This window comes from Besnoitia besnoiti, chromosome VIII, assembly GCF_002563875.1.
Source record: "Besnoitia besnoiti strain Bb-Ger1 chromosome VIII, whole genome shotgun sequence".
NCBI lineage: Eukaryota > Apicomplexa > Conoidasida > Eucoccidiorida > Sarcocystidae > Besnoitia > Besnoitia besnoiti.
The window spans coordinates 1,902,196-1,922,751 of NC_042363.1; the positions used below are offsets into that span (position 1 = coordinate 1,902,196).

At 58.7% G+C, this 20,556-nt stretch overlaps 3 protein-coding genes across 3 annotated transcripts; 2 read left to right on the forward strand and 1 right to left on the reverse strand.

Moving 5' to 3' along the window:
- Window positions 1-396: 396 nt before the first annotated feature.
- BESB_083910 (uncharacterized protein) lies at window positions 397-2,553 on the forward strand (the record flags this gene model as incomplete). The annotated part of the gene is made up of 1 exon (XM_029366741.1): window positions 397-2,553. One exon carries the CDS (start codon window positions 397-399, stop codon window positions 2,551-2,553), a length of 2,157 nt encoding a protein of 718 aa, XP_029217201.1.
- Window positions 2,554-4,453: 1,900 nt separating this feature from the next.
- BESB_083920 (histone lysine methyltransferase SET2) lies at window positions 4,454-15,236 on the reverse strand (the record flags this gene model as incomplete). The annotated part of the gene is made up of 13 exons (XM_029366742.1): window positions 4,454-4,886; window positions 5,510-5,649; window positions 5,927-6,013; window positions 6,531-6,659; window positions 7,179-7,255; window positions 7,629-8,955; window positions 9,291-9,339; window positions 9,698-10,125; window positions 10,586-11,247; window positions 11,680-12,329; window positions 12,634-12,793; window positions 13,173-13,431; window positions 13,953-15,236. 13 exons carry the CDS (start codon window positions 15,234-15,236, stop codon window positions 4,454-4,456), a joined length of 5,685 nt encoding a protein of 1,894 aa, XP_029217202.1.
- Window positions 15,237-19,261: 4,025 nt separating this feature from the next.
- Window positions 19,262-20,230, forward strand: BESB_083930 (uncharacterized protein; the record flags this gene model as incomplete). The annotated part of the gene is made up of 1 exon (XM_029366743.1): window positions 19,262-20,230. The coding sequence occupies one exon, from the start codon at window positions 19,262-19,264 to the stop codon at window positions 20,228-20,230; it is 969 nt and encodes a 322-aa protein (XP_029217203.1).
- Window positions 20,231-20,556: the final 326 nt, after the last annotated feature.

The window sequence follows — 20,556 nt, forward strand, 5'->3', positions numbered from 1 at the left end:
GGGCACCGAACATTCGAACGAAGAGGTGCCGATGCTGGCGACGCGTGTGGGCTTCCTCAGCGTGGTGGACGGGCCTTGCCTTTGCATGAGCACGTCGATGATGAAGAGATAAGGGATTCGGGGGAAACGCCTCTAGCTGGGGTGCTGTCCGCTCACGTTGCAACAGAGACGGGGGATTCCTTGAATGCGGTCGTACCCGAGCTTTTAACGAATGCCACGCAGGACGGTGCAAGCGATCAGGGATCAAAGGTCATTAGGACCGGGGATTATGAACTGCTCGGTAGCACATCGTTCCTTTCTCGGCTTTCCTCTTCCTTCCCATGGTCGAGGCAGCCGTGGTCCAGTGCTGACGAGGCTGCTGACGAAAGCGGAAAAGTGTTAAGCGGGGCTTTGTGCATGGCCGTACACAAACAGCCTGCTGATGGCGGTTCAGGGGCAGGGCCCCCGCGCGGCACGTGCGCACACCAGTCTACAGCTGTCAAGCAGAAAGACTGCGAAATATTGGCTGAGGCCCTTCGCAATTCAGCAATCCGAATTGCTTGCGCAAAAGAGGCAGACCGGGGGCGCCTCTCCAGCGAGGAGGATGAGCAACCAGATCCTCTCGAGTATCTTCCGGAAGCGCTGGATATCTGGACACGGGAGAACGAGGCGGACAGCGCTGGGTCGAATGGGCAGATATCTCGGTCACTGTCGTGGTGCTCGTCTCTGTTTGAAGAGGTGGCGGCAGCTCTCGTCGCCGCCGCAGCCGCGGAGAATCTCGGCCGATGGAAGGACAGAACGCCGAAAGAGGACGCGGGTAAGGTTACTGTGGAAGGCGAAAGCGGAGGAGAGGAGAGGAGTGAGCATCCGCAAACTGAAGGATGTTGCTGGTGGGGGACAGTACAGCGGGAGGGCAGCAAAGGGATGAAACGGGTGTCGCAGCTGGGCCGTCCTGACTGGTGGCAGGGATTGACGGTCACCGAAGATGAGGGTCGCTCGGGGTTCAACGAGACGAATGAAAAAGGGAGAAAACCACGTTCGTGCGAAGGCTGCTCCCCATCTCGCTGCCCCCCTTGCGGCGAGGAATCCTGCAAACAGTGTCGAGTTGAAACCGAAGTTTTACACTATGCAGCGCTCGCGGGCACTGGGCAGCGGAGAATGTCGTGGCTGAAGTCGTCCTGCACGGCCCTTATCAAGAGCGAACAGCCAGTGGAGATCGACACCGCGCATGCCTGTGACACATTTGACAGACGAACCTCTCGCGATGATCCATCGCCGTCGTGGTGGCAGGGATGGGATGGGTTGTTCAAAGGGGTGTTCCAGGCCCAGTCTGGTGTTAGCTGCCCAGCAGCGAAGGAAAACGCAGCAGCGAAGGAAAACGCGTGTGAACTCGAGGACGCCGATTTGCAACATCCATTTTGCCACTTGGTAGGGGAAGAGGAAGGAGATCCGCTAAACTGGGAGGGGGCGCCCACAACACCAGCGTGTCTGCCGGAGTTTCTGGGGGGCCTCGACAGGCGCTGTCAGCTAGGCGCACCTGCGCCCGAAATGGCCGCTGCCCGCAGCGAAAAGCATCTGACCCTCCAAGGGTGGTCTTTGGGAAGCCCACTGGCAGGACGGAAGGGTTTTTCGTTTGCGCCTGTGTCTCCTGCGTCATCCTCGTCGTCTTGCCACCTGTTCCTGAGTTCGGGTTCCGCTCAGGAGGAAGACGATGAAGTCGACGAGGAGTGGGACTTCCTTGTGAATGAAGAACAGATGGATGCAGTTCTCGAAGCTGCACTCGCTTCGTCGACGTTAAGGAACTGTCTTTCGGAGTTCCACCGCCCTGCAGAGGCAGCCGCTCCTTCAGCCGCCAGCGAGCCGAGTCAGGCCGTCAGCGTCTCGAACCCCTCAGCTCTCAATTCGCTGTCTCCACAAGCCATGGCGGAGCTGCGCGAGCGACTGAAGTCAACTCTGAGAGAGAAGATGCTCAAATGCCGGCACCACTTTCGCAGTCTGAAAAGAGCGATCCGCGCCAGAGACATACAACGCGTGAGGCGCGACCTCGCGGATCTCGCAGAGCTCGGGGGACCTGAAGTCTCAGGAATCTGGGCCAGCGTGAAAGTGGGGTTAGGTGTGGCGACTCTCGCATCAGGGCACATCTTCATGGGAGGGGTCATGCTTGCCATGGCAGCAAGCGCTGTAGGGTCTGCCGTTCTTTGGGGCCGCCATCGCGACATGTTTCGTCGTTGGATGGCTGGCGAAGAAGAGGCTGCGACAGGAGATGTAGAGTGCGAGTGTGGTCATTCGAGCGAAGGCCGAGAAACAGAGGACGCTGAACACCGAGTAGAACAACAGGATGCTCGCCAAGACGAATGCAGGCGCCGTCAGCCGGTGAGTCAAGACGCCGGCACACGGAACGACATCAATGCCCGCCTTGGCTTCACAAAGGCAGGAGAAAACTCCCTCGATGGCCTTGAAGGAAGAACACGCCAAGCTGCGTATGCAGTTCAGGCGATAACAGGTCCATGCTCAGCCTATGAGTATGCCGACACTGAGGCCCGCGACGCCACATCGGCGTCGGAAGGCATTTAGGTGGATGCGGAGGCAGAGCATAGCTTGGCCATGGATGCGGGAGAGGCAGACAGATGCGGGCTGCCGAGCGACAGCCTCGGGGATGAAAAGGATGTCGCGGAGCTGGCAGAGAGTCGCTCAATTGTTTCGCCTCAGAAAGTACTTGTCGAGAGCAAATGCACGGTGAACGCCTCTCCGTTGTATGGCGGCAGGGAGGATATTTCGGCAAGTGGGGGACATATTCAAGGAGATAGCGTGGAACCGAGCACCGCAGACGGTGTGATAGCAACGCTATCGGGCGACAGCCTCTCGCAGTAAGCTGAGTACGTGGGGGTCGCGAAAGAGTCTAGATATGGCAGCCTCCTTGTAGTGCTCTGTGTACTGGCTGACCTCGAAATACAGAGAGAGGTATTGTTCTGCGAGTTATACTCATTTTCGAGAGTAAATTGCAAAACGCTAGATTGCAAACGAAAGGCGACTCAACGTCGCCGATCGTGAGCCAATAAACGTGAGTATGTAGACTCCAGACTGTACAAGGTATCGGTGTATAGAATCAGTCAGTGTGTCACCATTTCATACTCTAGATTTATGTATAAAATAGTCGGTACGGAAAACAGTTTGCTTCAGTGTATGCCATGGAGGACGCCCCGGTTCAGCCGTACTTTCGTAAGCATCGAGGAACAGTTCGATAGATCCTCATTCTCGTGCGCCATCTGTACTGAGTCATGCGTTCTGATATGGATGCTGCCAGTGCTCTGAGGCAAGGGCGACTGCCGAGGGTGTAGAGGGCATCCTCTCAATGTTGCGCATGATGTGTCACGTGAGCGTCTAAGCTGACCTCGACTCGAAGCGACTCGTCGATGGAGCGAGATTGTACTGAAACTTTCTGTCCCATGTTTTTTCGCATATACAGACCATCTCGCTGTATGCTTCGTTGTGAGTCTGGGAAATGTGGCATACTTCTTGTTCCTGTGACATGTGTGTCATTGTGGAAAACCTGCTAAGAGCAACGCAAGAACGAGACCACCTGGTTGTCGCCTTTGAGAGCAGTTGTGGGCTTAGAGATGCTCGGAGCAGGTCTTCAATCGAGGGAGTTCAGTTTCTTGACGCTTTTTGAGCGTGCAAAACAGTGTTTGATGGGTCGTCTATCTACCGTCACCTGCTGGCGCACTTTCTTGTTGGCCGTACTTGCAAGATCGGGATCACCCGCCTGATGACAGTGGCTGGGAGTTATTGTATCTGTATACAGTCCAAACCAAAATTCTTATTTGTGTCGGAAGCGTCTCCCTTATCAATACATTCCGTATACATCTGCTGTATCTTGATGCATGCACCCTGGCCCCCCCGTCCTCCGTGGCAGAACCGGCGTTCTTACTTAGATTGCAGCCGTCGGCGGACACCCGACTTCGACACTTACTGCCGCATTTCTTTCAAATATCACAATATACGGTCGGAGGCATTTGGCTGCACAACGTCTCGCGGGTGCCATATAGACAGCCAGTGTATTTGACAACAGCATGAATATCAGTGGAAACAACTTCCCGCGCGACGACCAAAAAGACAAGGGAATGCAAGCTGTTGGCATAGCACCATTCCCACTTGTTTCGCTTTACTGCTCGTTGAAGGAAACAAATATAAATATTTGTGTAACACGTAAACTGGAACACTGTTCCATCCCTCCTCTGGTTTCCTCATTGTCGGAAGCCGGGAGGAGAGGTACTGCGGTAATAACTGAATACGCATTAGCGCAGCTGCATGTATGCCTATATTTGGACCCCTGAGATACGCTGCTGTGCCAATGATTTCACTGTACAGCCCTGGGCGTATACATGATACGGCAACAGCGAGGTGTCAAGCGCGCTGCTAGCTGGCGACGCTCCACTTGCAGCGGAGTGGTGCTTCTGCATTTTTGTGTCTGACTCTACTCTTCCAGATAGCCGGCTTCAAAAAAGGAGGCCTCCTCCTCGTCCTGGAGCGTGAAGGCTGACCAAATGTCGTTGACGTGGAGCCCAGCGAAAACCGGCGATATCTGCCTCTCTGCGCCAGCTGCGCCGTTTTTCCCTTTCTCATATGGACCCGAGCCCAGCCGGTCATTTACTTTTCCTCCCTTCTTTGAGGTGTCACTGCGTCCCGCACCCTTGGAGAGCAGGGCGGCCTTCGAGTCTTCCTCGCCTTTTTCCACTTTCATTTTGTCTCTCGGCGCCTCCGCGGCGTCGCCCGTCGCGGCCGCCTCGCGGCGGGCGAACAGCTTTTCTTGAAAAGGCGACTTTGCGAGAGTCTCCAGCAGCCGAAGGGCATTCAGCCTCACCCCCACGTGGACCCGCTCAGCTTCGCTCATGAGGTGCCACTGCCGCCTGCACGGAGGGAACCGACACATAAAAAAAGAAACGAGGCCATCGGTATACGACAGAGATAAGCTCGGGCGGAATCAGTAGTCAGCATCAGGTGGTGTTGGACACTGCATCCGCGGAGGTGAACGGTGGCGACATCTCACGACACATAAAACTGGGATTTCACGCTGCACATTCAGATCACTCCATCAACGGAACCCCGCGTAGATTCAAAAACCGACACAGGGAGCTGCACACCGCTTCACTGGTTCGGAGCTATCTGAGCGCGACACGCCGACCAAGCCTCCACAGACGCTGCTTTGAGACGCAAGATCTGCGGAACCCTTCTAGCCAAAATGGCCTCACGAAGTGCCTGAACTCTATCACGAACTCGTCTTCTGCGATGCGAGGGAATGCAGGCGCGCACCAGCACACATACTGCACTTGCGCGCCTATGCCGGGCACACTGCTTCACTGGCGGAGCACACACGCCTGCAAACACCCGGACGCGTTGCAGCTGCTCTGCAGATGTAGTGGATGGCACTCCACAAACACGAACCCTTGGGCACACTTTGAGCCAACAACCACGCAGTCTGCGGAAAAAGGAGCGCTGAAGATGAACTACACGAGTGAGGGTGAGGGGGTACCTTGAATCGGAGAGGAGACACGCGGGGCACAGAGAGTGGCCTTCGTCGTCCTGGCTCAGTTCCGCACAGTCTGCGTGATACGCCTCGGCGCAGGAATCGCACACGCTCACGACGCCTTCGCTGTCGCACAGCGAGCACATCTGAACCCCACAAGACAACACGGAGAGGAACCAGAGGCGTGGAGGTATCCCCCGAGGCCACTCCGAGGACGCCAGGCCAGTGGCCGCACCTGCCTTAGCACACGAGAGGACAGCGGCGAGCGGCGCCGGCGCGCAGTCGTGCGACGCGCCACACGCGCTCCACAGATGGATTTCGGGACGCGGACAGCCACACCCGCGAAGCGTCTCATTTCCTCCGCAGCAACGTGGGTACGCGCGCCGTGGCTCAGCTGGCGTCGTTCGATGAAAAAACGCGTACCTCCGTTGCGCCCCAATTGAGATCGACGAGGTCCTGAAGAGCTGTCTGCGCTGAGCGGCCCGACACCGCAGCAGCGCGAACAGCCATCTGCAGAAAAAAGAAACACGCAACGAATTCGACTCCGCCGAGCAGGAGGGAAGGCACCTACGCCCTGAGCCAGCGACCAGGAGGCTTCTTGCCAGCATCTCGGGGGAACCCTGAAGAAAAGACGCGCAGCGAAAGGACACTCCCGGGAGCGACAAACCGAGACACGCACGGACACGAACCCCATGCGTGCCGCTGTGCCCCCTCGTCCTGCCGGCCGTAGCATCAGTGCTGATTCTTCTCAGAGCGACAGCTCTACCCAGGGGCAGAGAGAGCAGCGCGCGTAACACGCAGACCAGCGACAACCCATCCTGCTTCCAACGCGCAGGATCGCATGCATAGACATGCATGCCCACTTGCAGACGCACTTACATACGTCGCAACAAATCTGCAGACACATATGAGCACATGAGGATGCCGAGGCGGACACCACGCCGTCTCGGCGTTTCCCATGTCGGTCCGCATGTGTATGCGTGGAAAGAGGCGCAGGCTCCTGAGAGAAGGCCTTGAGCAGACGTACGTTAGAGAGAAAGAATTTCTTCGCCTTGTTCAGGCGCTCTTCAGTGAGGATGGAGTGCCGTGTGGCCTGCGTCATGCCTTTGTCGTTGAAGTCACTCGCCAGCAAACTCCAAGGGATGTCCATACATAGCTGCGCACGACAGGCAAAAACGCATCGACAGTGGCGAGTCCCCCGTGCTTGGACTGTCTCTGTTGTACATCAATTCAAACGCTTCGACGCGTGTTTACAGACATCCAGACAAATCTTCCGCTTTGAATCCCCTCTCCGCACCATTTTCTCCGTGCGTATACCTAGTCCTTCAACAGCGCGGACCCCAAGAGACGCAGGTGCGTCGCGGAACCCAAATAAGACAAACTACACAGACAAGTGCCAGCTGACAACGGACATCTCCAAACCTCGATGGGAGGAAGCAAGAAGCCCCATCGTAGGCCCCTGCTCTACCAGATGAGTCACAAGTGTTTTCTTTCTATGCTCTGGAGATTCACCATCGAGACGGACACGAGGGCTTAGACGGCCCGCGACGCCCGCAGGCGCACATTATGCCATTGCAAGCGCCAGCCGCTGCGTGTGCCGCGCTCCCTTCAGACAGACCTAGCCTGCGAAAAACCGGCATAACTAGCAAGAAGCTGCGGGACGAAGCTGACGCACCGATTTCGTCTTGCTCCGGGCGAATTCTTCGACTGTCTTCCCGTCGAGCAAGAGGAGCTTAACGAAGTTCACGGCCGCTGCAGCAGGAAACAAGGGAACCGCACGCATAGTCGCATGCATCTCACTAGGCGGACGCCTCCACGTCGAAAGCCTTAGTTCCCCTGTGAACGTCGCAGGGCCCTGCTAGGCATCCCAGCGTCGCGATCCGTGCGCGGCGAACGGAGTTTCCCGGCAAGCTGAGCGGCAGGTCTATGCTATTTTCTTTGCTTCCAGCCGGTTCGCGCTGTCTCGATTCATTTCGTGTCTAGTGTTTTCTTCGCTTCGCCCCTGGCCCTTTTCGCCGCTTCTCCTTCCCCGCTCAGGCTCCGGGTGTCGCCGCACGTCTGCACGTCGGCCCCACACTCCAGGGTCCTCGAGTCTCCTCGGCGGTCGGATGCGGCAGGCCCTCACCGTCGTAGAGGTGGAAGTCAAAGATGAACTGCGCGAAGAAGGGGTTGTCTGCCTCGCCCTCGACGAGTTTTTTTTCGAGCCACTCTCTGGCTTGGAAACTGGTGCCGACGCCGTCGCGTCTCCACGTGTAAGGCGAGGGCGGCGGAATGCGCTCGGCCCTGGAGAAGCTCTGGGAGGTGATGACCTGGCAGAGTTGCCGGCAGAGGAGCGCGTCGAAGCCTTCCTTCCGCTTGAGGGCGTTGTCCGCGACGTCGGCGAACTTGTTCCGCCGGCTGTCGCCGCCGATACGTCCGCGGCACTTGGTGCTGCCGCAGAAGCAGATGAAGCCCTGACCGAAGCCTTTGCGCGTGAAGCCGTAGTCGTAGGAGATCTCTTCGCCCGGCAGAATCGTGCGGAGTGCAAAGATGCCCATGCGGTAGGTCCCGTGCACGTTGACGCGCTGCAGCGAGCAGTTCGGCTCGCAGCTGTGGTTGACGAGTCGGGCGATGTTGCCCACGCGCGTACTGTCAATGTAGACTCCAGGAATCACCTCCATCACGTACCAGTGCTGCGGCTGGCCGCGCGCGAGCTCCTGCCGCGTGTAGGCGCGCACGCGCGCCGCGAGAAGCTGCGAGTCAAGCACCTCGCCGACGTACTCGATGACGAGTTTCCCCTCTTCGATGCGCTCGCGCGCAAAAACGCCGAGGCCCTTCTCGCCGCAGTCTTGCACGAAGCAGAAGGCCTGCGACCCTGAGCCGCCACCGCGCTTGAACTGGCGATTCCCGCAGTCCGCCGGCCCAAATTTGCAGCGCTTTCGGTCGCACTGGATTCCGCGGCTGCGATTCAAACAGTCTGCGTCACAGCGGCTCCCCGTGCACACGCATATCTCGCCCTCCGTCCGCGGGGCCCGCAGCAGGTTCCGGCACTGCGTCGCGCAGATGCAACTCGTGGTGAACTGGAAATTCAGGCGATCCGCGCCGAAGCCGCTCGACGCCGACCCGTCTTTGCGCTTCGACCCGAGCTCGTGCGACTTGAGCCACTCGCCCGCGTCCGCCTTTTCGCCGCACGCCTTCTCACGCAGCTTACCCTCGTCGCGATCCTCCTCCTCGCGCTCGCCGAAGGCATCCTTCAGCGCGAACGCGTGTTGCCGGTGTTTTGCCCCCGCAGAGCGGCCTGCCAGCAGCGAGGAGGCGAGCGCCTCAGACGGCGAAGGCGACGACGCCGAGAACTTGGCCTTGCCTCTGTCAAAGTCCCTCAAGTCCTCGGAGCTCTCCTCGTCTTCTAAGATGGCGCAACTCTCCCACGCCGCCTCGTCGATGACGCGCACGGCCAGCGAGGCGATGTACGGCTGCAGCAGGCGCGACAGACAGCGGACACCAAGACGCCTGTGAAATGCCGCGACACACAGCACGAGAAACAGACGCACAGGCAGAGCACGGCGACGACACGGGGGCTGGGCCAGCCGAAGCCCAACTAACAACAACTAATCCCTACTTCGGGGTGGGCTGAGAGGGGGGGGGGGGGGCGGAGGGAAAAAAGGGGGGGGCCTCAGGAGTCCAGAGCGCGGGTCGACACAACCATTCGACGAACTGCCTCTGACTGTGTACATCCATGTGGACCTCCTTCCGACGCAGTACGAGAAGCCGCTCGGTCTGCCTGGCTGCGCTAGCACGGGCGTCTTACATTCTGGGCCGGCGACGCGGAGTCGATGCTGAGAAAACGGCGAAGATTCCTGAACGCATCCACGCCGCCGAAAGACCCGCAACAGAAGGCAGTTGGCAAAAGCGAGGCAGCAAGCACGCAGAACGGAGAAACATGAAAAAAGATCGGTGCTTGACCCCGGACACGACGCCTGTCGAGCAACTCTCGCTGTGCTCGCCCCTCTTCGCCGGCCTGGGGACAGTCGTACTGTTCGCAGTCCATTTTCTCCTCGTCGCCCGTCGACATTCCCCCCCCCCCCCCCCCCCCCCCCCCACCGGCGCTGTTTGTGACTCGGCGTCGTGCGCTTTAGTTCAGTGTTTCGCCTGCTGCAAAGCCCCGGCAATTCAAGTCAGATCTCCCGGGCTGGCAGGCTGTCTCCCTGAGCTTACGTTGTCAGACTGGTGACGCAATCCGCGCCGGCGAGCACCTCTTTGACTACGTCGGCAATGCGTTTCCGTTCCTCTTCTTCCCACCGTCGCTTGCGCTTTCGCCGTCGGTCGCCCGCGCCGCCGTCGCTGCTTCGAGCCCAGTCGTCTCCGGCGTGGCCGCGCCCGCCGGTCCCTCGCGGGCGCGCCCGCCGGGCCTCGCCACCGTCCCCGCGCCCAAATAGCCCGTCCGCGAGGCGCCGCTGCTGCGGCACGCTCGCGGAGAAGCGGCAAAAGTCGCAGAGAATCGACCCTGAGGCTTCGTTCAGGATCTTCGCCGCGGGCGGCACGCATCGGCTGCAGAACGACGTGCGACAGAGCTCGCAGGCCCAAATATCCACCAGCGGCGAGAGCAGCAGCGATGGGAAGGGGTCCGGCCGGCTGAATTTGTACTGAATGCAGGCAACAGCCAGAGGCACAGGCGAGAGCCGAGTCACCAACGAAGCAGCTGAGAAGTGCGGCATGCGCGCCGCCCGCGGAAGTGTCGGCCTTTCCAAGACCCAGACGACGAACTCGCGGACGCCAGAAGGCGCACCGCCCCACAAAGTAGACGAAGAATCGGTTTTCGCGCCGCAGTGCACGATGAAGCACAGCACTCGGCCGAAACAGCAACACGGACACCTCGCAATTTTTCCGCGCGCGCCACATGCTGCGAGCCACACATGCAGCGGAAACCGGCGAAGATGCATGACGCTGAAGCCCAGAACGCGGGGACTGTGTGGAGACAGGACGCGGCAGCGACGGAGGTGAGCCTGACGCATGCGGCAGCCGCCGAGGGCTCTCAGCGACAAAGGCGGGAAGGCCGCCACGATGCACGAGCACAGAGAGACACAGTCCTCGCCTGTGACCCACTTGCTTTGCGAAGATGCGCTTGTCTGTCCACCCTCGCGTCGACTCCTTCACGAAGTCCAGACAGGCGCGTGCAAAAGAAATCTGCTCCTCCAATGCTGTGACGATCCTCCAGACGCTCGCCGCTTCGCCGGACGGACGCGTGGCAGCTGCCGCAGACGACGCGGAAGCCGCGGGGAGGGGCCTGCACGCGAGGGCGTCTGGGCTCGCTTCTTCAGCTGCGTCGGGTTCCGTGTCTTGGGGCGCCTCTTCGTCGCCGTCAGGCCTCTGGCTGGAGTCTCCATTCGAGTCTGGAGCCCCTGCCCTCGCAGGAAGCTTTTTGCATTTCCGCGCGCCTCCAACCGTCCCGACGCAGCCGCGTCTCCCTCGCACGTGAAGCCCTCTTCGGCCGAATCCAGCCGTCGCGCTTGGTCTGCCTCCGCAGGCACCACGGCGAGCGCCGCCGCTCGGTGAGGACTGCAAGACGCTCGTCTCTGCACTCTGGCGCTTCCTCTGCGCCGTGGCAGGCGCTGGCGAAGCGTCCGCCGTCAGGCGCGGCACGTGGAGCTGCAGTTCGTCGGCGAGCTGCGCCAGCTGACGCAGGTGTGTCTCCCACGTGAAGTGCTGAAGCTCCAGCGTGTGGCAGGAGACGCAGAAGTGGTGGGAGCAGATGAAGCGCTCGCGGCCTGCAGACGAATCGGTGAGACGAAACACGCACACAACCCCAGCCAACATCCCAGCAAAATCACCGCGAAACAAACCACGCAAGAAAGTCAGTCACCCAAAGCTCGAGGGAGGCAATATTGCTTGAAGCGCAGCTTATGCGACTGCGACACTCGACCACTCACCACAAGAAGATAGAGAGAGAGAACGGAGACTTCCGCGAGGCTACAACGCACGAGAAAGGCCACGCGGTACGCGAAACGTGCACATGAATACTCGACGCTTTCTGCCACGAATACCTCCTCACACACAAACAACCAGCCAACGACAGATGTATATCTACCTCTACGCATGCAGCCATATGAATTCATGCCTCCACGCGACAGGCGTAGGCGGATCTTCTGGGGGATACCATCCCCCTCCCCCCCCCCCACCTATGCCGCCCCCCTGCGTACCCTGGGCGTCGAAGAAGACTTCGTCGCCTGCGTCATAGAGTATGCGGGCCGCTTCGAGGAGGCGATTGTCTTCCGCTGCATTTGCGTCTTTCTCTGCCTTCATCCCATCCCATGTTCGGCACAGAAGCGCGGGCGCCGCACGCACAGGCAACCCCTTCGGCCCCGTCTGGGCGTCTCCGCGTTCGTCCGAAGGGCTGCGCATCTGGGTCTCGCCGGGGTCGTCTCGCGCGGCGTCGGCCTCTGGCGCGGCAGCGGCGCCCCGTGCAGGCACCGCCGCCGCACACCCGAGCGCCGAAGATTCTGCAGCGAGGCTCGGGTGCGGCGGCGACGGCAGGCCGAGCGAGCAGGGACCCGCCGAAGCAGACGGCGAAACGTGGAGGCGGCTTGACGCAGGAGAGCCGTGGCTTGCAGGACCCTGCTCTTGCCGATACGCGCGAACGTGCTGCAGCAGCGACTTGGCGCAGCTGTCGCCGCGGCTACGCACGAGCAAGTCCACGCACTCCAGAGGCAGAGACGGCACGAGGGGCCCCGGCTGAAAGGGCGAGACGTGCGGGGAGTTCTCCACGCACGCAGGCCAGCAGAAAAAGCGCCGGCAGAGCATGTGGCTGCAGCGCGCCAGCTGACGCCGCGGCTTGCGCAGACCGCAGCAGCTGAGAAGCCACAACACGAGACGCGAAAACGTTGAATGAGTCGTGCACAACGGAGCGGTCTCGACTCGTTCAGCACGCCCGCCAACACGTTTTGCAGCGCATCCGCCGCCAGGGAGTTTCACAAGTGAGGGCGCCCTAAAGCTTGCCCATCTCATTTAGTCCCCCGCGCACCACATCTCCCAAGAAAACCAGACAAGGCTTTACACGTGGGAAGACAACCGCCACGCACGTGAGTGCATCTACTCCTGTTCGCGTGTCACTGCCATGAGACGCTAGGCGGCAGAGCGCGAGCGTGCTGGCGTACCTGCATCGCAAGACGTCCTCGCAGCAGTCCTCACACTGGAAGGAAAAGGCGCGCGTCCTCGGTTCGTCTTCGTCCGCCCAGTCAAGCTCGAGCGCGCCGAGCCCCACGCACGCAGGGTGGAAGGCCCGTTGGCAGTAGCCCTCGCACACGAGCATTGTCGCTGAAAACAAAACAGAGAGCCACCTGCGTGTGTAAATCTGCCATACACCAAACATCGACGTGTGCGTTTCTATCTATCTACCTATCTGTCTCTATCAGTTTACACATATACATATATATATGCTGATGCGGGCATACAGGAGCAGCAGGCTCACCCAGTGAAAAGAACGCAGAGCGCCCACACTTCACTAAACGCGCCACAGGAGTGCTCCTGTGACACGCACAGCCCTGCCCACAACGCCGATGCCAAACGAATACAGAGATCGCATAAAGATACCTAGCCGTGTGGACTAGCGTTTGCACTGCCGTTCCTGGGAGCCGCCGAAAGATCCCTCTTCGTCAGCAGAGGTACAACTTGAACGAAGACCATTCAAGCTTACCCGCGTGCGGCGACTCCTTCACATTTTCGCAGACCGCGCAGTGCAGCTCCAGGTTGTCGTTCCAGGCGCGCGGGGCCAGCTGCCTGAAAGCCAGAGCTCTCACGGCCTGTTTTTCTTCTTCTGAGAGGGCCGCCGACGAGGACGAAGGCGACGCGGAAGATGACGCCGCAGCGGCTGCAGCAGCGTTCTCCGACTGCGCGGGGCTTGAGACAGAGCGGCAGAGCTGCTGAATCTGTCGCCACGCGTCTACGAGGGAGACCTGAGAGACAAGGGACACAAAAACAAAGCCTCCTCGTGCTTGCCTTCGCACCCCCCGTCTCAGCATATCTATATCTCCTTCCTCCTCGTTCGCGAGTATCCTAGGCCCTCCGGCTCTTCGCCTTTTGCGTTCCATCGTCGCCTAAAAAAGCACTGACGCGTTCTCCTCGACTGGCTGCGAGCGAAGGCTCCCGCTTCTGGTCCAGTCTCTTGATCCGCATTCCGCTCTGCGCATCTGAACCTGGCAGAGGTTGTTGCGCCTGTGCTTTTCCGCGTCATGGGTGGCTGGTGCAGAATGCGTTTCCCTCATCGGCGGCCGTAAACTGTCTCTCTGTCGACAGCCATCCCCTGTGCGGACGACTCACTTTCTAGAGGCAGTTTGCGCTTGCCTTGGAGGCCTTTCCGCTCCGCTCGCGCCCGGACGCTCTCCCTCCCTCTGCGTGCACAGCTGCCTGAGACGCGCTGAGACGCTTCGTCTCTGGTTCCGTACTCTACGGAACCTCTTCAGGGCGTCAGACTTACGGAAGCGTCCTCTTTGTCTTCAAGGATGTGCTTCTGAACGCCGGCGTCCTCCGGCTCAAGCTCGGGAGCCTCCTCGTACATCGAGTCGCAGTCGCTGTCGTAGTACGCCGAGTCTGCGCTGGCGGCTCCTTCGCTGTCTCCTCCTCGTTCGTCCCCCCCATCTTGGTCCGCCTTTTCACCCTCCCGGGGGCGGCCTGCGTCGCCTTCAGCCCGGCGCAGATCCGCCTCCCTCTGGCTCGTCTCGCGCCCGCGAATTTCCCAACTGCTTTGCATCACCTCTCCTCCGCCCGTCCCCCAGCAGGCCTCCCCATCCTTCGGAGTCTCCTCGCGTGGCGCCTGCGCGCCTGCTTCGGCGCACGTCTGGACGCAGGCGCCGCGCGGTTCTCTCGCGGCGCCTCTGTCTCCGCTTCTGCGTCGCCGCTTCCGCCTCCGCTCGGCCTCGCGCTCGACCCACTCGCTGGCGGCCTGCACTCGCAAAGCCCCTTGCGCCTCACGAGCCAAGGCGCATGCAGTCCAGCTGTCTTCCTTCTGCACTCTCTCGAGCGCTCGCTGGAAACGCAGCAGCGCCGGCTCGCCCTGTGGGCCTCGCGCCGGTCCCGTCCTCGCGCCCGCAGCGTCGCCTTCACCCCCGGAGAAGAGTTTCACCGGCTGGAGCGGCGAGGCGGAGCCGTCGCCCGAAGGCGGAGACAGAGACGCAAGCGAAGGCGAATCCGAATGTGCGTTCGAGGCAACTCCAGCCGCGCCCGACGGGAGCTGATCGCGTCGCTCTTGGTTGTCGGCGGAGGACGCGGAGGACTGGGGGGGATGAGTAGAATGCGAGCATGCAGGAGTAGAATGCTGCGGTGGGGAGGAGGACGCGGACACTTTCAAAACTGGAAATTCCTTCGAAGGCTGACTCGCCGCAGGCGCGTTCGGTATCTGAGCGAACTCGACCAGGTCCACGCCAGCGTCGTGCCCTCTGATCTGTTGTGCGATTGAGTACTGTTTCGCAGCGACATCGGTGGAGGGGATTGAGACGGCAGGGAGCGCGTCGCCCCTGTGCTCAACCCCTTCGCAATGCTGCGGCGTCAAGGCTGTGCGAGCTAGGCCCTCCGCTTCTCGCGCTACCTCCAGTCTGCCGCCGAGATCCTGCGCCGGCGGCGCTCCCGTCCTCTCCGCTGCGGCGCCCAAGCAGGAGTCCTCTGTCTCTGTCTTCTCCACGCTTCTGTGCGGACTCTGCGTGGCGTCTGCGCAGGTTCGCGCCGCCTCAACCCCACTGCCCGCGCCTCCTCCTTCGTCCTCCATTGGATCTCCCGCGGCGCGAGACAACGATGAAAAAGGTGAGTTGACTCTCTCGTTTTGTGCAAGTCGTCACGACGCGCGGATGCTGCCCACTGGGTTTCGTACTGTGATTCTGCTTCTCTCGCCCGCAGTCCCCAGCGACCTTGTTTCTGGTGCGGCACCTAAGCAGAGAGAGTTCTCCACCATCGCATGTAGCTCAGAAAAACATGCGCGGCGGGACGAGAGACAGGCGGCAACGCGAGGGATTGTGGCCTGGGACTTCACAATATGGCGACGAACAGAAAAACCAAAGAAAGACAACCGCCGTGCGTCGAAGAACGAGGCAGAAAGCGAGAACTCCATCGAATGCGGCGCCTTCCGCACACTTGGCGTGCTACGCGAAGATGACGAAGGAAGGACCCAGAAGCAGGCAACGAGGTCATCGAAATGAAGAGTGCAACGAGAACGACAGAAAAAGATGAAACAGTAGTGTAGACAACAGGGATCAAAAACAGCAACAGGGGAAAAATCGTGACAAACGTAGAGGCTTAGAACGAGGGAGGAACGAAAAAAATGTAGAGCTTCACTCTCATCGCTTCTGGCAACACGGGAGAAGAGACGGAGAAGATATGAGGCCAAAGAAGAATTTATGGAGCTGATGCAGAGATCGATCCGCAAAGAAGGACGAAGGGTTCTTCAACTAGTTTAGTGTGCTGTTGCCCTTGCGCGCAGCCAGGCGCAAGGCAAGCGCGTAAACAAACTGCTTCCATCCTCGATCCAAAGTTTCCCACGGCAGCAGCCGAGAAAATGAAATATCAAAACGAAAAACGAAACGCATGCGAGATGAACGGGTAGAACGAAAAGCGATGAATCCGAAGCCGAAGCAAAGCACGCGACCGCCAGGGCGACACCAGAAGCAAAGATGGTGGAAGAGAGGGGGACGAAGAGAGACAGCGTACAGCGAGGCGAGGGCAGAGACGGACAAGCAAGATGTCAACGCGTGGCAAAGTCGTCGAGAATAACAGCACGTCCGTGAAACGCCATTTGCTTCACTCTCCGCGTCTGCCGCTTTTTCGCATCTCCGTTTACATCTGTGCTTGCATATAGGGGATTTCCCAGTGTCGCACTTTTCGCACGAAGACAGACGTCTTTCTGTGTAGAATGCAGACTACATCTACATAACATGTATATACATACACCTTTACGTATGTATGCCTCCTACTGCATTACCAGCTCCAAGAATGGGTGAGCAAGCATCGCCTGTGTCGGGTCCTCGAAGTGTGGTACTTTGTTTCCGCTTCGCAGGCGTTGGAGCCGCAGGGCAGGGGCGGCAAACCTTGCAATTGGCGTTAGAGTCTCTAGGAGATAGTACAGATGAAATAGACCCTTCAGCTTGCCACATATTCGTGCCGGCGAGCGATTCTCCTGAGGCACCACTGTTCAGCCGAGTTTCACTCTGCAACTGTGAGTCGCAATCGATCCCTTCATACAGCGTTCTAGCATTCTGCATGAGTCTCAGATTCTGCCCGTAGCCAGAAAATGTTTTGGCCGTGTCCGGGAAATAGCAAAAAAGTAATCGGCTCTGAGACGAGAAAGGGGGTTGAGACAACAGAATCCCCTGTGGACGACGTGACTCAATGCGTGACGGCCTTCCTAACAAAGTTCCTGCACAACCCGCCCCGAATGGGCAAAGGAAATTCGAGAAAAACCTAAAGCCTGCTTTTATGTAAAGGCAGGGTAGACTGGTAGAGTAAAGAAAGCGTTCGAGCACGTAGTAATGCTTGTCCTCGCTTCCTGAGTTTCGATTGTTAGAAACAAGGACAGTTCGCGCAGACATAAGGAACTGGTCGGCGTCGCTCAGGAGGTGAGTTGAGGCATTTAGTAGCCGAACAACGCACTCTAGTCTGACCATGCTGACAGCAAGCACGGACGCCAGCCAGCACGTGAGGCGTTATGTGAGAACTGTTCCGCTGGTTCACGTTCGAAAATCGGTGCTGCGCACCTGAGTCGGATCCTTCGCCACAGCTGCCAGTATACGAAGTGAGGCTCGCCATTTTATCTATACTATGAGGCTAGTGGACCCACGTCAGCTGTAACTTCTATTTTATCGAATCTGTCACCGTTCGGTCACTCGATTCCCGATGGCTTTACGTTCTTCCACCATGAACCTGTGCGATCCCTCGCCCGACGGATGACCTGAAGCGATGACATACATTCGAATTTAAATGTCCCTTATTGGTATGGCGGCTGCTATATAAAGGCTTCGAGAGGACTGATGGTGTAGGAGGCACGCGCTGAAGCGGGCAGGGCCGGATCAATGCAAGTTAGCAACTGATGCAGCATTCATGTTTTGCTTCTCATCTTTAAGCAGCGAGTTGTCGGTGGCCTCCGGCGTCGTTGTCATGTCCAAAGAATTATCGAGCCAGGGGAGCCGCGTATAGAACTCAATTTTTTAGATGTTGAGTCTCGGGAACGTGTCGCCTACCGTCTTCTCTCTCCATCATTCTGCGACACATTGTTTGATTTTCTTCACGGACCATAGCCAATGTATGGGCCGGCCAGCTCTACCCTTGAAATGCGAGTTCTGGTAGGCACTGTGTAGCGAACACGAGTCAGATTAACTACGTTAAAAGTGGCCCAGTATCCTCAATCTTATAGTGCTTTCCGCTACCGAACGCACGGAGGCGAATTCACAAACTCTTCCTGGTGCACATGGCCCCGCTCTCCGTGCGAGGCTATACAAACGTCCGGATGCAGAGTCCCTGCGCCCCCGCCTCTGAAAGAGAAGCGCACCGCCTCTGAAAAGGCGCCTAAACACTCATCCGTTGTCCCTGTCAGTTCTTTCCTCTTGCTTTGGGCCTCGCGAATCTCGCTCGCTTCCTATGTGTGTAGGGGAGGCTCGGGGCACCACTGCGACGTCCGCGGGTTGTTCCACTTTTAATGCGAATTCTTCAATATTGGTGTGGAGCCATGGAAACGAGTCTCGATTTTGCAACGGTATTCCGCTCGCAAGATGCATGCGCTACCCGATGTTTTATTTCCACACACGGCTTTGCCTACGAACATGTCGGTGACCGCGCTGGGGCTCGCGTGCGCCACGACTCCGTGCCCAGACAATCGTTTCCATCCAGAACATTACGGAGATACGGCACGATATTCACTCAAGAGATCGAGAACCTTCCACCATACACCATAATTGTTAAGGTTTACGGGTTGAGTCTCTTGCACGCGTGCGGTGCCCGTCCGACACGGCTAGCAGTAAAATCGGTAGATAGCCCTCCGCAGCCGGCAGAAGGTTCACCAGTTAGTATCGCTGGAAGACACGCGGCGGGTGACCCGAACGCATTACCCGGATGGAACGCCGGGAGAGGAATAGTAGTACTACGAAGGTTATGATAATTGCGTTTTATTGGCTGGTTAGAGGAGAATCACAACTATCCCTGACGGAGCGGGGGCTAGCTGGCAAGCCTCCCGAGTTTATATATATATCGCGTCGAGAGGAACGATCAGGGAGAGTTGTGGAACGACGGGACGGCGCGGGTATGTTCTTGAAGGAAATGCCTTTTCTCTTGCACTTTGCTTGTGTTGCGTGGACATTGGGAGATCTTGCTGTTAGCGCAGAATATTTATTCAATTCGGATTTCACGTAGCACTGGACGACTATGCAGGGGATCCTTGCTCGCTCCCTTCAATGCCTTTAGTCGACTCGCCTGCCTGTGTCCGTGCCCCAGCCTTGTGTAAGCATGTCTTACGCGTCGTACGCGTGCGGACACTTACAATCATGTAAACGATCCCGAGAGATCCACAGTCTGCGTTGCACATTATATCAGCGTAGACTTGCGACTGCATGCAGCGATTTATTCGCCGTGTCGCAGAGTCGTTTTTACCATGTGACTAGCCAATAATAGTGAGAGGAGCGCTGGAACTTGCGGCATCGACCTGCGTTCTCTTGCGATTCCTCTTCCGCCCTTCCGTACTGTTTCTGGCTTTTCCGCTAGCGTGTGTCGACGCTCTCCAAGCACCGCTGAGATTTTCCCGCTCTCGTCCGCATGTCTTCCCGAACGGGGCCTGAGGAGGGCCTACGTGAGGCACGAGCGCCTCGCTTGTCGCCTGGCGTTGCGGCGAGTTCTCGGTGCTCACTCGGTGGTCGCAGCATCCCCACGCTTATTCATTCTGTGCGAGGGGAGAGACACGGCTCCCGCCGGGAGGGGAATGCAAAACAGTGCCGGCAAGACGGACACGAAAAGCGGCGGGGCCCACCTTCCTGGAGTCTGCTGGTGTCTCGTCTTCTTCTCTTTCTGCGCGGGCAACTTGTGGATCCACTGTTTGTCCATCATCGCGCATGTCAAACAGTCGCTCTTGAGTATTGCCTGCTGGTCGTTCCCTACGCTGCCCAGCCTGCAGCTGGCTCACACAGACGGCGCCAGAGGCCAGTCGGCGTGTCGGCTCCTTCAGGCGCAAGCGAGTCCGGGAGCACGGGAGACAGTGGCGGCAAGCTGCGAGAAGTGTGTGGAGCCCGGGCACAGGGGGTCGATGCAAGGCAGACGGAGACCGCGGTTCTTCCGCGCGACTCTATAAATCAACAAACCTCTCCGCATCAACACCCAGGAGGCCGCCGTGGAGCAACCCCCACGACGTTACGGCTCCTTTTTCACAACACTGGCACACGCACCTGGGTTGTATACGTGGGGATAGCAGTTCTTTCATTGCCGGGCGTCTTATTCGGATCTTGGCCGAATGGGGGTTTGCTGCCGTCTTTTCGCGGGTCTTTCAGCAGCAGCGAGGCACCCGGGGACGAAGCGGCGGCGAGCAGTCTGACCCTTGTCGCCGCGGTGCTTGTTTTGTATACGACTGTCGGCGCTGTGCTGGTCGGCCTCTGTCTCGCTGCAAGCGCCGCAGCGATTTCCGCCCCTTTTGCTCTCGGGGCATGGGGAAGACAGCTGGTTCTCAGGCGGTGGAGGAAAGTCGCGTCCCTACTCGTGCTGCAGCAAAAATATATGAGAGAAGTCATCAGGTGAGTGTGCCCATGCACCTCATTCGCTGCAGGGATGCATGCTTGTACGCCCGCAGACCCAGTTATTTTGCCTATTTAGGAACACACATAGTTTGTAAGGCTTTTTGCTGTGTCTTGCATCTGCTAATCCACACTCTACAGACACTTGCGCACACGCCTACGCTCAGGCCCCTTTGCTGCCGTTTGTGGAAGGCTTGATTGGTAGATCAGCTTGTGAGGTTGATGCAGGCAGCTGACGATGCGTTTGGGGTCAACACGGATGTACGTTGTTCACCGCAGATATTGTCCTGTGGCTCCTCTACACCGGTCGGACTCGTTGTCGCTTTCCTA